Genomic DNA, 17,832 nt, shown 5'->3' on the forward strand with positions numbered 1-17,832 from the left:
CGCGTGGCACAGGCGCCCGTGTCTTATCTCTGGCATCCTGTGTTTACTGCGCCTCCTCTACGTTCAGGCATGTTTAGACAGGCAACGACTGCTGTGCTCCAGCTGCCCACGGCGCCCAGTATGGCACGTGCTGCACACGCGTGTTGCTGGCCGGTCACGCCACACAGCCTAGGCGTGCAGGGCGCTGGGCCGTCAGCACTCTGATGTTCTCACAACAAGTCGCCTAACAACTGGCTTCTCAGAACTCATCCCTGTTGTCCAGTGACGCACGGCTGGGCTCGCGGCCACCAGCCAGCCCACGGGTTTGCAGCCCGGACTCACGTGGCCTGGTGGTCCCACAGGTGATGGGCTGAGAACGGGAAGGTTAAAGAGGTTCTAGGCTGGAGGGGCCTGGCCTGCAGCCCAACCTCCCCAGGCCCTGCAGAGGCAAACCCCCTCCGACCCAGGCCTCAGACAATCCCCACAGATAAAACCTGACACACATGAGCCGACGCCAAAAACAGCACTGGGGAATCAGACCCTGCGGCCCCAGACACCGTGATTTCCAGAAACGGAGCATAAATGTTTCATATGTGCAAAGAACTAAGAGATACAAAATACAAGCACCACAGAAACTGACCAAGCAGAAGTTTTAAACCCCAAATCAATCTCCTAGAAACGAAGAACATGATCACAGGTAAAACCCAGCGAAGGCAGATCGCTGAGCTGGAAGACAAGTCCGGTCACCCGGGCGTGGCCCAGAGAGCCAGAGATGTGGCGTCGGGGTCGAAGTTACGGAAAGAGAGAAGGGAGGGACGTGGGGCAGAAACGATATGTGAAGAGACTGTAAAAGAAAACGGATGTTCTGTCTACTTGGGCTTCTAGAAGTTCTTCGGCCCCGAGGAGGGCTGACGTGGGAGACTGAGTCACAGGGCTGGAGCCTGACCTCTTCGTGAGTAGCTGCCTCACTGCCTTGTTCCCGGCTCAGCCCGGGTGGCCCTGAGATAGAAGCCCCTGGACTGGACAGAGGCCCCTTGGCTGCTACACCTGTAACGTGGAATGTAAGTGGGCCCTTCCCAAAACAAGAAAAGAAGGAAGCCTGCCCAGGGCCAGGCGAGCCGCTGTAAGGACTCACTGAGCCTGCCTGCCCCCCGGCTCGTCCCGCCCAGACCTGCCCGACCCCACCCAGTGCCCATCCTCAAACTCTGCGCTCGAATAAACTCGATGTTCAATCATTTGCCCGAAATTCATTATTGAGGCTGACACTGGGCGACGCACCTGGGCCCTGAGCAGGCCCGTCACCCCGCTGACAGCCGGCCCGGTCGTGGCGCCAGAGACTCCCGTGCACCTGCCCTCGCCAGCGTGAAAGGGGACCCTGGCAAGGCCCGTGCCGAATGCCCCCTGGCGCGGCTGAGGATTCGGGCTTTACCTGGGCCACACGTGTTCCCAGCTCGATAGACGGGAACTGAGGTCCCACCGTGAGGCAGGAGTGTCCTTGTCATTCGCCACTGACTCTGCCGACTGCAACTTAGGACTTCACTTTCCTCTGAAGTTAAGGTTTTTGTCCAAAACAGGACCTCTATTCTCGTTTGAAATTTTAAGGAGAGAAGCAGTTAGTCTTGGAAAAGAGGAAGTGAATCTTTGTGGCTTAAGCAAAAAAATTATAATCCTTAAAACTGGCCAGGTTCGGCTCAGTTAAATTGACAAATCCAAACTTGCTTCTTGAATGAGCGAAACTAGAGCTGATCACATAGCTAACAGGCTCTCTACGAGGACAAAACAGATCCCGAAGGCGAGAGACACGGCTCCTCCCAGCCAAAAGGCACCTCAGGCAACCAAGGTCTGGGGGAGGGTCAGAGTTCGTCACTCTAGGAAACGCCGCCAACCCCGTGGGCACACGCGAAGGATCCACCCCTCGCGCCTGACGTGCCAGAGCTTCTCGGGGTCCCCAGGCACTTCCAGGGAAGAGCCCACCGAAGGGTGAAGCTGGGGGGCTGTTCCCACAAGCGGCACCCTCAGCCCTAAACAAACTCCCACTGGTGTTCTTGGTCATTCAGGGGGGAAAATCTCCATTCCACGCAATGGCGCCCCTGCGACCGAGTGCTCCTCTCCAAGGCGAGCTCCACCGTCAGAAACCCAGCCTGGTGTACGTCCAAATCTTACGGCACCTTTTCACATTCAGAAAAAACGGTCTCACATAACTCACAGAGACCCCCAATTACAGTGGCCAAACGGGGTGCCTTCGAAACGCCTCAACTAGCTGACCTGCAGCTCACTGGAGAGGTCGGCTCCAGAATGAGACAGAGCAATTGGGAGGGTCGTTTCTAGCGTATTTGGAAGTTTCCAAAAGAAATTCTGATAAAGTTCTTTCTTTACAGGAAGAAAACAAAAGATTGCCTAAAACAATTTCTGGATTTAAAAGGCTGCTGAAATTTCTCCTCCTCCTCCCTCGGCCCTGTGTGTCCACCCTCCTTACCGAACTGCCCAGAGCCGCCTCCAGCCCTCACGTGGGGGACCTGCCCTGGTCTGTCCGCCAGGGTCAGAGGTCAACTTCAAAGGCAGAATCAAAGCCCCCTGCTGGTGTTGCCAGGGAATCTGAACTGAATATTCCAGCTTCTGAGCATCAGTTAGCTCACACGCTACTCTCAGCTCACACAGCTGAGGACGGGAGCGCGAAGGCAGATTGCAGAAACCCCGTGGAGGCCTTCCTGCTGGGGAACAGGCCCGGGACACTGCTGAAGCTCTGCGAGGTGCCAGCCCGGCGGTCTTTCCAAACAGTCAGCTGGAGCAAAATGCAACTATGTCAACAAAAGCCACACGTCAGTGATGCCATGTTTTGAGAGATTTGAAAAAATCTTAAATATTCAGAATTGTCTGAAGAAAGTTATGCCAACCACCAAAAGGATATTCCCCTCAATTCAAATCTCATAAGCAAGTTAGATGAAGAATTGGCACTAATAGTAAAGAGACAAGGCCCCGGTTGGGCTGCTTCTCAAATTCGTGCCTTGGTTCATCTTGCCGAGCAGCTGTCTGGTTCCGTAACTAAAGTCGAGGAACGAGGCCCAACAAAACAAGGCGTTTACAGTCAGAACAATGACCTGCCCCATCTGGGCCTCCAAAATGCCCCCAAAACCCCACACAGACCTACCCGCTGCTTTGCAGCACTGCGAGAAACCCAGTCACTGTAAGGATTGCAAAAAACTAAAATGGAAGGAACAGCACAGGGAAGAGCAAAGCCAGAGTAGGGACGCTCTGAGGAGCCTAAACGGACCTTTCCCGTCCTCCCTGCTCACTCTCTGGGAGACGGAGAAATTATCTGGAACGCAGAACACGCACAAGCCCCGCGACCTGTAATAAACGCCATCGTGTTTCAAGGCCCCATTCCTGGAGTAAACAACTCAGGGGGTGTCACTGACACCCCCGAATCGGCACAGACACCCCAGCCCTGCTCTTTCCCTACGAGAGACTCACGTCTTCCTGCTGGTCCCATCAGCCCTCACCCATCTCAGAGGGAGAGACTTTTCTGAATTATACAAAACCCACATTTCCTTTTCCCAAAAAGGACAAATGTATTTACAGTTAGAAAACACAGCTGGATGCAGCGGCTCACGCCTGCAATCCCAGCACTTTGCCGCCTGAGGCCAGACCAGCCTGGGCAACAGAGCGAGACCCCGTCTCAAAACAAAATATACCCACTAGGTACAAAAAACTTAAAACCTGACTGTCCTATTGCAAGTTGCTCCTGGCGTGGCCGGGGAGGACGCTGGCTCACACCAGGTCATGAAGGGACTGCCCAAAGCAGTACCTGGTCAGCTACGGTCAAAGTCTTCCACCGACACGAGAAAAATCAGCCGGGCTGCCCCAGTTAAAATTCAAATAGACTCATCAAGCCCGACGGTCCGAGGCCGCTGACACCGCACTCCTCGTCTGTGATGGAGAAAGGGTCCTCCTGTTCTGAGGAGGGTGAGGGGGCTACAAGCGCAGCTGTCTGTCTGCCGACTGCTGAGGCAACGACGTGCCCAGCCTCGTACGGGCCAGTCGCCCCGATGCCCCACAGACGTCACCGGGGAGCACGGGCAGCTCCCCGCGGGTGCGTGTGTTGTAGCGGCCCATACAGGGAATCCAGCAAGTCCAGGGCCCACAGCCGGCCAGTAGCTACAGTTCAGCCATTGTGGCTGTGGCTGTACCTGACTCACGGCTGCGCGACCTGTGTACAGAAAGGAAATACACCCTATAAAATGGAAAACAAAGTAATTAGCTTGTAACTGACTGTTGTGCTTGCTTAGCTCATGGAAGAGTGTCCTTTGACTTAACCGACGCTCTCTGCCTCCGTAAACCCGCTTGCTTATAGCTGGTAACCAAGACAGGCGGTCTGGGGCTGGCCCCAGGCCCCTGGTAATGGAGTTTATTGCAGAACTGACTCCACCTTGTGTGCTCAGAGTCACATGAGACCCCGATGTAGAACAGTATAAACCTTCCTCTGTTCCGGCCGGCCGCTGCTCTCTGTGCCGCCGCCTTGGGAGGGTGGTCGCTGGCCAGCTAATGACGACTCCTAATTTGGCTCAATTCGGTCTTCGGGTGGTCATTTCTCGCATCGTAGACCATAACGTGTTAACGGCGTCACTACCGGGCGGGCAGAAAGCACCAAGTCAGACCAGAGACTCCCTTTCCCACACACCGGCCAGACGCACCCCTGTGGCCCGGCACACGGCAGGCGCTGGCAGAGCAGGGCTCCGGCTTCGTCACCAGCGCGTTTCTCTCCAGCCTGGGACGAGACCAGCAGGGCCAGGCCAGGCTCCCTCCCCACACACCCGACGGCAGACGGCTCTGGACGAGGAGCGAGCGTCGGCCACGGAGGATTCGGACTTGAACAGTGGGCGCGGGGGAGATGGGTCTGAGTGTGACGGCACCGGGACTGCGCGAAGCCGGGGCAGGTGGCATGGGAGGTGCTGGCCACTGACGGCCCAGGAGGACGGCAGACCCAACACTCGGACAGGTTCCTCCAGGAGCAGCGCTTTGGGAGAGTTTAGTCAAAGTGGTGTCACGCCGTTCCAAGGAAAAAGAGAACTTATTTTTGATTAACTCAATTACCTGCTAAGGTCCTACGCGATAATTATCTCAACAGCCTAGAGGTGTCCGTGAACCTGAGCAGACCGACCACAGAGTGAGCACAGTGACGCTGTCACACCTGGCTGAACCAGACAGGACTCCAATATACTCCAAAGTAGGGCACGGTTGTCCCCGGCACCCCCGGGACAGGGCCGGGGCCTCTGAGGACACCAGAGCCCAGGGGCGCTGGAGTCCCCACATGGGCACCGTGACACGCACGGCCCCCGTGTGCGTCCGAGCGTCTGCAGACTGCGCCCGACACCCAGCACAACCTACACAGCTGCCACGTTGTGTTTTTATGTGTATTTTTCATTTATTTATTTTAATGTATTTTTTAGATACAGGGTCTCACTCTCTCACCCAGGCTGGGGTGCAGCGGTGTGACTGTAGCTCACGGCAGCCCCCAACTCCTGGGCTCAATCAATCCTCCCACCTCAGCCTCCCGAGTAGCTGGGGCTAAAGGCGTGTGGACCACAGCCAGCTAATATTTTTAGATTTTTTTACAGACAGCGTCTCACTATGTTGACCAGGCTGGTCTCAAACTCCTGGCCTCAATCAATCCTCCCGCCCTGGCCTCCCGAGTAGCTGGGGCTACAGGCATGAGGCACCAGGCCCTGCTGTTTTACTTTGCATTGGTGTATTTTTTTATGGTCTCATCCCAGGCTGCTTGAACCTGCAGACACCATGCGTTGTGCTGTGTGAACCAGAGGGGGTGACAGCCACAGTTCCAGGGTCCTGAAATCCTTGCGCTGTGTAGCAGTCAGGGGCCCCATGGAGACAGAACCAGCAGGCTGTGTGTGTGCACAGGTATACCGACATAGCGAGAAAGAGATACACACAGACACACAGAGAAAACGCACGCAGACAGACGAGAGAGACACGAGTCTAACCACGAGGCCCACACAGACGTGGGGCTAAGCTCAAACCCGCGGAGCAGGGCAGCAGCCTGCGAGTCCGGCTGACGGCCGCGGGGAGGCACAACCCTCTTCCTCGGGGACCTCGGTCTGTCTCTGAAGGCCTTCAACTGATGGGACGAGGCCCACCCAGGTCGTGGAGGGTCGCCTGCTGTGCTCAGAGTCCACTGATTTAAAGGTTATTTTCGTAAAAACACCTCCACGGCTGCACCCAGACCGGTATCGGCCCACACAGCTGGGCACCGTGGCCCAGCCAGGCAGACACACAGAATCCACCGTCACACAGTGTAGGGCAGGACGGTGGCACCGTGAGCTTCCCCCCGCCCCGAGGGCAGGAGCACCTGCCACAGCTCTAGGACCAGAGGGCAGACACAGCTCCCAGTTAGCAAAGGGCAACACGAAGCGAGAAAAACATCAACCAAAAGGCCACAAATTGAGAAAAAGAAATAGACGATAAATGAGGGACAGACAGGAGGCCCGAACTAGGATGAAATAAACTCAAATAATGGAGCAATTGCAACATTCGTAAATGAGCCAAATGCTGCCCTAAAAGACCAGAGCGGCCGGCAGGCCAGTGGGCAGGAAAGGCCACCTGTACGCCGTGGGCGGGAGACACACCTAAGCCAGCAAGGTGACAAGAGCTGAAAGTGACAGGAGGAAAAACATCAGGCAAATACTAAGTAAAAGCAAGTTGGCGTCACTGTGTACTACACAAATAGGCCCCAAGTCAAAGCGCAATTCTAGAGATAAAAGGAGACAGTCCATCGTGATAAGAGTTTGGATTTACCAGAATGAAACGACAATTCTAACCTCCTGGAGGCCCCTAAGGACGCAGCTTCAGAAACGGCAAAGCTGCCAGCAGAAACAGACGGTCAGTTGCAGGGGATTTCTGGCCCCTCCCTCGGAGAGCCACAGCTCGGCAGGACGGACACCGGACGGCACTGCCTGTGCGTTTTATCTGACGGATCTGCCCGGACACTGATTCCACCAACCGCAGAGAGCACGCTCTAATCGAGAACTCATGAAGCAGTCATGAAAGGCGGCCACAAGCCGGACCACTGATGAGGTCCCAGCAAGCTGATGTGTAAAGACCAAGCTCCCGGCCGACAACGCCACAAACAAGTCAATACTTTTTTTTCTTTTCTTTTTTGTTTTTGAGACAGAGTCTTGCTCTTTTGCCCGGGCTAGAGTGCGGTGGTGTCAGCCCAGCTCACAGCAACCTCAAACTCCTGGGCTCCAGGGATCCTCCTACCTCAGCCTCCCGAGTAGCTGGGACTACAAGCATGTGCCACCATGCCCGGCTAATTTTTTATATATACATTTTAGTTGGCCAGATAATTTCTTTCTATTTTTAGTAGAGACGGGGTCTCACTCTTGCTCAGGCTGGTCTCGAACTCCTGACCTCGAGCGATCCACCTGCCTCGGCCTCCCAAATACTTTTTAAATAACTAGAAAACCACCACATGCTTGGAAATCAAGAAACATACTTCTAGGCCAGGTGCAGTGGCTCAGGCCTATAATCCTAGCACTCTGGGAGGCCGAGGCGGGTGGATTGCTTGAGGTCAGGAGTTCGAGACCAGCCTGAGCAAGAGTGAGACCACCCCCCCCCCCCGTCTCTACTAAAAATAGAAAGAAATTATCTGGACAACTAAAAATATATAGAAAAAAAATTAGCCAGGCATGGTGGCGCATGCCTGTAGTCCCAGCTACTCGGGAGGCTGAGGCAGGAGGATCACTTGAGCCCAGGAGTCTGAGGTTGCTGTGAGCTGGGCTGACACCATGGCACTCTAGCCCGGGCAACAGAGCAAGACTCTGTCTCAAAAAAAAAAAAAAAAAAACAGAAAGAAACAGACTTCCGCACAACTTAAGGGTCAAAGAAAGAAATGATAATGGGAACAGAAAATATCTGGAACTGAGAGATAATGACAGCACTATGCAAACAGGTGGGATTTCAATATAAACACACACGTGTTCAGCTGTTGAGATATGAGCACCAACGAAGGAGAAACCACCCTCGCAAGGCAGCCAGTGGTGCTCCAGCTGGAACTGCAAACCCCAAAGGCCTCTCTCTGCAGTCTCCTGCCCTCCAGCCCCGGCTGAAGCCGGCTGAGGCCGTGAGGCCAGGCTGCGGAGGCTGTGGCGGTGACCAGCCCGCACCCAGCCCTCCGGGCACAGGAGAGGGGCGTGAGCGGCTATAGCATCTCACGCACTCCCGGGTCTGGCTAAAGTCCACCACAGTGGGGCCAAAGCCTTTTACAGTGGATCCCTGAGCCCGTTATTTGTTTATTTAAGTGACAGCCACATAGCTACCATTTTTATTGAGGCACTTCGGAGATTATGTTTTAGTTAGCAAGTATGTTTAATTAGTAACTAGCAGAGATATCATCTTTTTTTTTTTTTTTTGAGACAGAGTCTCACTCTGTTGCCCGGGCTAGAGTGAATGCTGTGGCGTCAGCCTAGCTCACAGCAACCTCAAACTCCTGGGCTTAAGCGATCCTACTGCCTCAGCCTCCTGAGTAGCTGGGACTACAGGCGTGTGCCACCATGCCCAGCTAATTTTTTTCTATATATATTTTTAGTTGGCCAGATAATTTATTTCTATTTTTAGTAGAGACGGGGTCTCACTCTTGGCTCAGGCTGGTCTCGAACTCCTGACCTCAAGCGATCCACCCACCTCGGCCTCACAGAGTGCTAGGATTACAGGCGTGAGCCACCGTGCCCGGCCGAGACATCATCTTAAAACAACTTTGGGATCAGCTAAAGTGGCATTTAGGGAGGAATTTAAATACTTATATTAGAGAAGAAGAAAGGCTGAAAATCAGTGAGCTAAGTACTTAATTTTTGAAGTTATGGGAAAAAAACAGAATAAACCTAAAAATGAAGAAAGAAAGAAAATAACAAAGCTAACAGCAGAAAAACAAAGTAGAAAACACACACACACGAGAAAGGATCAACAAAGCCAAGTCCTGATGCTTTGAAAACACTGTGGAATTTCTAAGTTGGTAAATACCTGAAAACCTGAACCAGAGAAAGAGACAAGAAATAAACCAAACCAGAAATCAAAAAGGGGCCATCCCAAAAAGCGCTAGATGTAAAGGGAAAAAAGAATATTTGAACAACTTTATGCCAATATATTTGAAACTTTAGAATTGGACAAATTCCTGGACAAAAAATTTACCAAGACTAATTCAGAAGAAAAGGGGAGGTCGAACGTCTTACCCGGCCTGTCTACAGGGGTGCACGGCTGCCAGACCCTGATCCCGGTCAAACCCCCGCCCTCAAACCCCCAGCCCCAAACACCTCTGCCGGCGAGTTCCGCTCAGCGCTCGAGGGAGAAACACTCAGAGCCGCGCACAGCCTCCTGCAGGGAGCGCTGAGAGTGACGATCCCCAAATCACTGTATGATCTCGATACCAAAATCCAGCCCGGACAGAGGAAAAACAGCGCATGACAGAATCACCCACAAAGAAGGTAAATAAACTGGATCCCGCGAGACACAGAAAGGACCATGGCGCTGTTGGGCTGACCACAGACACAGACCCGCTCGACCTCAGAGGGACCCACCAGCGCAATCACCCTCCGACGACCGCCCCGGCCACACGCAGTGACAAATCCAGCATTCATGGTGCTTTCACCAAGTGGCAGAGGCCACTCTGTTTCTGACCCAGATGCTCTGCTGTGTCTGAGGCCAGTCACCCCGAGGGGAGGCCTCCTGGCTCGGGGTCTTGTGTTCCACACTTGGGGTGGTGGCCTGGGCTCCCGCACCCCTCCTGTCTGGGTGACAACACCCCCGTCACGTTCTTACCCCGTTCCCATTCAGGTGTCCCGCCTTCCGGACCGTGTGGCTGGGGCTGTCCCCCACCCCCTCCCACACTGCGTCATAACCAAACTCCCGGCGCTCCCTGGGGTCCTCCCCAAACCCCAGGTTTTCCAGCCCCGTAGCTTTGCGTGGCGACATCCCACTAAGAATGTTTTGATGGACAGAAGTACGTACTTTCAACGTAGTCAGATTTTCCACTCTCCCTTGATGGGCTACACTGCTGAGCCTAAGAACACTGAGTCATAGAAATGCCCCCTGTATTTCTGGAGACAAGATTTGATTTCAGAAGTCAAATAAGGCTTTGCCTTAAAGAAAAAATAAATGTGTTAGTTGAAAAGCTGCCTCGTGTCAGGAGGGCGTCTTGCTGGTCAGTAGAAGCTGCACTTCGAAGAAACAGCTGTAAACTGGGCCTTTGGTTCTCACCTGTTTTGAAAGACAAGGCAGGCTTTTCCCTCAGAACCAAAGGTTGCTGGAGCTGACAGGTGGATCCCCGGAGATGAGAGCTGATGAGATAGATATGCTAATGCCCAAGCCGGGCCCAGACAGGAACCATGCGGTTAAAGTAATTAACACAAAGCACAGCCCATGTTGACTTCTGGGATCATCTCTGTCTCCAAGAACACAATCACCGGAGCCAAGATGTCTGTTTGTTGCTAAAGTAATAGCCTTATCATAAAACTTAGAAGTTTGCCCCAAGACGATTTTATAACTCATTGTTCCCCTAGTTGGAGTTAGTTAAGGATCTGTAGTAGCCTTTTAGGAGACTTTGACCCTAAAGCAAACGGCCTGTTAGTATGTAAATCCCATTGCCCTTGGCAACGGGGAGCCTGTATGTACCCTATATAATACCTGTGTGGAGTTTCAGTCGGGGAGATATTTTATGTGGGTAAAAATATATCCATCCGGATACCCTCCTTTATCTATTTTCATAAACCTTTACTTTATAAACTATATCTTTGGCTCTGTGTACTATTATTGCCATTACTTTATTTTTTATTTGTGTTTCCTACTATTTTTCATCCTTTGTGATGACCCCTGCCTGAGAGACCTGATCGGAAGGAAAAACCTCTTTGCGGGGAGTGTAGCTAACTCCCCGCACTACACCTTTTGTGTCATGTGTAAGAAATCTTTCTCCTACCTCAAGGTCATAAGAAATTCTCCTGTGTTTTCTCCTGAAAATGTCCCCACAGCGCCCTCCAGAGGTCAGTCTTTGGTCCACAGTTAATGAGGCTATTTGTGGTGTGAGGAGGGCGATCCCGGCCGTGTGGGGAACAGTGGCTCAGGGCAGACAGGCTGGAGAAGCCACGCCCGCCTGTCCGCAGGGCCAGCTGTGCCAGCCGTGCACCCTCTGCCAGCTCTGGGGGGACTGTTTCCCATGCTCACCCTTTCCCTTTAACAGTGAAGCTTACGTCCACCACGTCCCTTCTCCCAGACATACCCTTTCCAGGCTGGGCCACGTTGGGCAAGTCACTGACCCTCTCTGAGCCTGCTACGCACAGGGGAAACAGAGCTGCGGCCCCACTCCTGAAGGTCCTCGCGTGCAGACGTTTCTCCACGTCAAGTGCTCAGGCCGATCCGTGGGACAGGCCAGCCCCGGTAAACAGCACGTACTGTCACTGCCACGGGCCACGCCCAAACCCATTCCCTCACGCCCTCCCGTGATTACAGGAGGTGGCACCTGAGTCTCATTTCACAGGCAGGTGGAGGGAGACCGTGGGTCAGTGACCCCAGTGCCACAGGCCAGCCAGGAAGCCAGAACCAGCGCGGGTGGGAGGCCCCAGGGCCACACTGCACACCCCGGCCCCTGCGCTGGCCCCACCGGCTGCCCCATGAAGTGGGCTTTTAGATGTTGCCAAGAGCTGAGAGGATGAAACGTTTCCTTCCTATGAATCAACAACTTGTAACCTAAACCATGATTTTTCTGCAAAAATTATCTGGAACTGGTCCTGAAATCCTTCACGCTGGAGAGGTGGAGGCTGCTGAGAGCTGCTCGTGGCGCCCTGGGAAAGCCCAGGGCTCTGGGGCCTGCGGGACAAGCCCTGAGAGATGCGCGTTCTGGACTCCCGGTTACAGCTTCCTGCCCCCCCACTGCGTGTCCTGGAAGACCCGGGATGTTCTGGCAATCTGAGCCATGTGCTCCGCCATTAAAATTCCACAATGGCAGTCTTTTCCAAAATATCCAAAAAGAATCATGAAAACGATTAGGGCTTTGGCGATTTCGAGTTTCTCTCCCCTCACTGTCAAAAGCCGCGCGCAGCTGGTGTCCGCGGGACCCCGAGTGACGAGCTCGGCCGCAGAGACCCCCAGCCCCGCGGGGCCCTGCTCACCCAGGTGGCCGTAGCCCACCACGTGCTTGGCGCGCGGGCCCAGGCGGGCGCGCAGGGAGTCGACGAGGTCGTAGAGCCGCTCGGCGGGCAGGGAGAGGTCGTACTTGTACACGTAGCCGTCCAGGCTCAGCGCCTCCGTGATCCGCTCCCGCAGGGCCCACAGCATCTGCGTGGACGAGAAGGAGCGAGACAGCGTCTCCGTGGGGATGGCGGCAAAGGTCCCGGGGTCGGGACAAGTTCCGCATCTTCACGGAGCTGTGGGGCTGCCGTCCCGGATCGACAGGGGGCACGTCCCAGAGCCGGACGCACCGCGGGGCGCAGCGCAGACGCCCCCAGACGGCGGCGAGCCCACGGGACGCCCGGGGACGGCGCCGAAGGCGACGCGGGGCAGACCCCGCAGCTCAGGTGCTGTCACCGCACAGGCCCGGGTGAGGACAGGCCCGGGGCACAGCCTGAGCCAGGGCAGGCGCAGGGCAGGGAGGTGCGGGAAGAGCAAGGCAGGCTGAGGGGGCGGCGTGCGGGTCCGGCTGCCGGAGGGACTCCGGGAAGGATGTTCCAGGGGACAGACGGCGCTGGGAGGCGGCTGGCGCGGGACAGAGGAGAGCAGGCGGGGCGGGGCCTGGGTGGGGCCTGAGGGCGGGGCCTGGGGGCGGGGCCTGAGGGCGGGCGGAGCCTGGGTGCAGGGGCGGGGCCTGAGAGCAGGGGCGGGGCCTGGGGCGGGGCCTAGGGCGGGGCCTGGGGCGGGGGGGGGGGGCGGGAGACTGGGGTGGCGGCGCGTCCACTCAAATCTGTCCATGGGTTACTGGTCTTTTATTTGCTTTGGCTTTTCACGCGGGAATCTGAGGCCCGCGAGGAGGAGGAGGACAGAGCTGCCACCTCCAGGGCCGGACCACCCTCCTCTGATGGTCCCGCCTGGACCTTGACCCGCACCTGCCCCGCAGAGGACCCGTCCTTTCCGGAAACGTGTCACAGTGAAATTCTAAGACATGAGGACTCCTTTCTTTTTTAACATAACGCTAATGTCACGCTCACGCCTAACAAAAAACAAGAATTCCTTGCCACCACCGAATACCCAGCCAGTGTCCAAACTTCCCCGATTCTCTCATCAGTTTTAAGCTGGTTTGGTCAGTTCTACCCCTTGGGTCTCTCCGCACCCTGATGGGCAGCAGTGCCTACCGCCCGCCCTCGACCCGGGTGTGTGAGCGCCGCCCAGCACGTCCCGCCTCGCCCGCCTGGAGGGCGCCTGCTGCCCGCGGGTCCTCCCTGCCTGCCCACCCCTCACTCTGCCGGCTCCGTCTCTGGAAGCTCCTAGAACTCCGTAGGCAGCACCCTCAGGGCCCTGGCACCATGCCTTTGCTCAAACGCCCCTTCAGGGACGGCCTCCCCACCCGCCGGGCGCTGCTCACCTCCACGGCACCCGCTCACTTTTCGGGGACTGTGAGTTGCCTCATTGGGTTCGTCATGTGAGCTTGAGGGGCAACACTTTTCCCGTTCTGGTCACTGCTGTCACCCAGCGGGCAAAGCCCTGGCACGCGCAGCACAGAGAGGGCGTCCAACAGAGGCGACTGAATGGAGGTGCTGGGAGGACACCCCCGACCAGGGTCACAGCCCAAACGAACCCTTGGCATGTGGCGCGAGCCACCCGTTGCCACCAGCGGAGTGGGGTACGGGCAGAGCCAGGCCTGGACAGGGCTCACGGAGTCCTCCATTAAACACGCGACACCGGCGCTACCCTGCTGGCCTTGTGCAAGGCCCGTCTTGGAGGTATTTCAGAAAACCAAGGCTCCCAGAAGGGGAAAACCTACAAAGGACTAGAAAACACAAGAACCAGAAAGCAGAATGGCACAGGACGTCCCCAGAGCCACGTTCAGTGCGGGAAGACAGCAGAGGGAAGCCTCCAAACAGCAATCCACACAGCCACGTACCCACCTCAATGCACCGAGCTGCACACTTAAGGCTGGCTTTGCCATGTGCAAAAAAGAAAACCAGACTGCTCAGCAATCGAGCGTGAGCACAGAACACAAGTGTTGGCAGACACTCACGACCTCTCCTCATCCTTCCCCAGGAAGCTCTTGGAGGGAGGGGAGCCGCCGAGGCTGGGAGGGAAGCCCCAGCCCGGCCCCACCCTGCACCGCAGGCCCAGCTCGGTGCACACGAGTCCTGGCCGGACAGGGGGGTGGAGGGGCGCGGGGGGCACGCAGGGCAGTCACATTTCTTCTGCCCTCCCCAGCAATGCAGGAGCCGCGGGAGGAGGGCCCCGCCCAAGCTCCCCAGGGCAGGTGGGCCGGCGAGGCGCGAGGACAGCGGCCAGCTCTGAGCAGGAACCGGGAGCCGCAACATGTGCTGAAGCTCCTGCTCCTCTCTCTGCTGGGCTGGGGCAGCTGTTCCGCCTGGGTCCCCGCGTTAGTCACCCGGAGCTGTGCCGCACACCAACACGCAACCGGAAGGACACGTGTGCCCTTGCTCTGTGGCCACTGGGGTCTGAGGACTGTTTGTTACACGACTTAGTCAACAGAGCTGACAGACACAGCGGAGTTAGAAAAAGGGGCGTGGAGGACGTGAGAAGGAAAAACCAATCACGCCGCTCTCGTGGGCAGAGCACACCGGGCAGCCCGGGGTGCCCCAGTGCCTGACGGCTCCCGCGGAGGACATTTCCCGGGCCAGGCCCCGGTGAGCACAGCCGGCCACGCCCCTGCCCGAGGAGCAGACACCTGCACCCCAGAGTGGAGCCACGGCGGTCAGGAGACGAGGCAGGATGTGGCGAAGACCCACGTCCCAAGTGGCCTCGACGTCCACGGACAGCTACTCAGGAGACAGAGGCGACCACGCCCCAGTCTCGGAGCCACAGCAGGGAGGGCCGACGCTCCAACAGCAAACCCTGGGCACAAGGCACCTGCTGTAACTGCCCAGGTGGAATGCTTTCATGAACATAAGTTAATGATACATGAAAGCTTTGATAACAAAGCAGAAGATCAGTGACGCTCACGGCAAGTCAACAAACGCAAGCCTGGCGTGGCCGTCACATGCGGCTCAGGCACGACCGCCACACCCAGGCCCACCTCCACCTCCGCCGGAGCCCTGCCCTCGGCCCGGCTGCTCTCCACACTGCAGCGACGGGACCACGGTGGGAACACGGGACAGCGGCCCCCACCGCCTGGGGCCCAGGGAAGGCGACCAGCGGCCCCCACTGCCAGCCCAACCCCTGCTTTGGCCTCCAACAGACCGAGTCATTTCCGGCCATGTGTGCAGTGCCACCTCCTCCGGAAAACTCTGCCCCCTGCCCTGAGGACCCGCTGGGCTTCGAGGCCAGGCCTCCGCAGCCCAAGCCTGTCCTCACTCTGCACACCTCCACACGGAGCCACTGCCCACGGGCAGGTAAACCACAGGCTCCAGGGGCCAGCTATGGGGCCGTTGAATTCACCCGACAGCTTGGAGGATGAGCGGGAGGGAAGGAGGGATGAAGTGGGGCGGGAGTATTTGTAAAATGCTGATGAAAGTGGTCCAGGCACCAGGAACACATTTTCCGTTCCAGAGAGCTTATTCTATCAAAGCCATGAAACCTGGACACTTTCAGCCCACAGCCCACAGTGTCTGTGCTGACAGGCGGCACCTTTCCGACAGCCCCAGACAGGCTGCAGCGGACAGGCGGGGAGGGGACCCGCGGGCACAGCGCACCTTGACTCTCCTCTGGTCGGTGGCCAAGGTCCCGTCGGTCACCAAGCCCGAGCCCAGCGCGTGCTCCAGGAAGCTGCCCAGCTTCTCGGCATCGTGGCCTGCGTGGGAGCCCGAGGTCTCGATCAGGACATAAAACGGACTCTCTGAAAGTGAGCGAGGACAGCAGAGTGAGCAGAGCTTCAGGCGGTCAGGCGGAGACCCGGGCGCACTGGGTCACCTGAAACAGCCTGCCTGACCCCAGGGGCCCGGGCAGCTCCCCCTCGGTGGGCTGCGCTTCGGACGGACCATGCGCCCGGAAAACACAGCAGCCCCAAGGCTGACTGCGCCCGCCGGCCTTGAGGGGGGCTCTCGGCGCCGCTCATCCACTCTCAGCAAGCCCCACAGCCGCAGGGAGAGGCCACGGCGGGGGGCAGCCTGTGACAACCTCAGACACCGGGTGCCGCATTCGGTAGGTCGTGCTTTTCACCATCGGTGTCTATTTTTTGAGCTACTAAAAAAGCTCAAATATGCACCACTTCTGTAAGAAAATTTTAAGCTTGCATGTTTTTCCAAAGCTACTGTGAATTTTTTTTCACACTTATTGAAATCATTAAATGAGAATTTACTGGGTGGCACTGCTCTGTCTCTTAACACTAAAGTTTCTTCCAGAAAAATCTGACAAGTTCATTCTACTACAAAGAGAAACACACATTTTTCAGATACTGGCATTCTTCCACGCTGAAACAGAAATTCTGTCAAATTTGTCACAGCTCACACAGAAACAGTAAGAGGTTTTTATAACATTATTGGCTCTTTTTCTCGTTATAAAAGTAAAACATGCTAATGAAAAGAGACCTGGAAAACAGGGAGGAGTAAAAATGCAAAGAAAATCCCCCAGCTTGCCCAAAACAGCCACACCAACGTTTCCGTGTGGCCCTGACGCTCTCCTCTGTGGCCGGGAGGGACGTGCCTGCTCTTCGAAGAGCAGCTTCCTTATGCTCAACACCCAGCGGCGCTGCCCCCAGGGACCCTCCGTCCACCCGGACCTCTGGGCCGTGCGGTGTGTCCCTCGGCACGGAAGGAGCAGAGGGGCCAGCTGCCCGGCTGCGGGGTCAGTACCTTGCACCGGGCGGGCCAGGTGGAGGTGGCGTCCCACCAGCTGCATGCACTCGGCGTCCATGAACTCAAACGCAGACAGGATCTCGCCCAGCATCCCCTTGCAGGTGCAGAAGGTCCTCAGAACCTCGGCAAAGCTGGGACAGCCTGCAACAGGCCATGGCGCGTCACACGCCGCACAGCGAAAGGGTGGGCGCGGCCCACGGGGCACCCCCGTCCCGCCAGGCCCTCCTCACAGCACCGCAGCTGCTGTGGGAGGCTGGGGCTGCAGGAAACGCCAGCGTCACCACCAGCGCCAGATCAGGACAGAGAAGCACGTCCAATCCACCACACGGCACTGGGGATGACAGTGGGGACAAGGGAGGACACACCCGGGGAAATCGGGACAGCGGCCTCCGGACACTGCTCGTTTCTCCTGATACTGTCGGGACTCAGGCCTTGCCTGCCCTCAGGAACTCACCCAGCATGAGTCCGCCGACACCCAGGGCCCCGCGGAGCTCCCGGGCTGGGACAGCAACGGAGCCCAGGGGACGCGTCCCTTGGGTGGGCGGCCCGGGGGGCCCTGCGGTGAGGCAGTGCAAGGGTGCACGTGCCCAGTCTTCCCGGGCAGAGCCGAGGCCGCAGTGTGAGCTCACGTGGACGTGGGGGAAGAACATTCCAGAGAGAAGGTTCGGCAAGTGCAGGGCCTGGGGGAGACGCCCGCCCTGCATGACTCAGGAGCACCTTGAGGCCTGTGGCCACGGCACAGTGACAGGGTGTGGAGACGGGGTCGGGGCCCAGTTGTGGGGACAGTTCCGAGGTCAGGAGGGCGAGGGGAGCCTCCGGGGCTGGGGGAGGGTGAGGCGGAAGGAGCCCGGCTGTGCCAGAGGCCAGACCGGCAGGAGGAGCAGCAAGCACCGACCCCCAGGCTGGT

At 57.0% G+C, this 17,832-nt stretch overlaps 1 protein-coding gene across 3 annotated transcripts in view; it reads right to left on the reverse strand.

Annotated features, from left to right (window-relative positions):
• The window catches only part of D2HGDH (D-2-hydroxyglutarate dehydrogenase), a 33,763-nt gene that overhangs the window by 2,701 nt on the left and 13,230 nt on the right, over positions 1–17,832 (reverse strand). For all 3 annotated transcript variants that reach the window (XM_069465371.1, XM_069465370.1, XM_069465372.1), the window contains 3 exons: positions 16,923–17,066; positions 15,825–15,967; positions 12,150–12,315 (listed from right to left, as the gene is read on the reverse strand). In XM_069465371.1, coding sequence (XP_069321472.1) covers positions 12,150–12,315; positions 15,825–15,967; positions 16,923–17,066 — 453 coding nt within the window. The remainder of the gene's footprint in view (positions 1–12,149; positions 12,316–15,824; positions 15,968–16,922; positions 17,067–17,832) is intronic.

The sequence above is a fragment of the Eulemur rufifrons genome, chromosome 1 (assembly GCF_041146395.1).
Source record: "Eulemur rufifrons isolate Redbay chromosome 1, OSU_ERuf_1, whole genome shotgun sequence".
Lineage (NCBI taxonomy): Eukaryota > Metazoa > Chordata > Mammalia > Primates > Lemuridae > Eulemur > Eulemur rufifrons.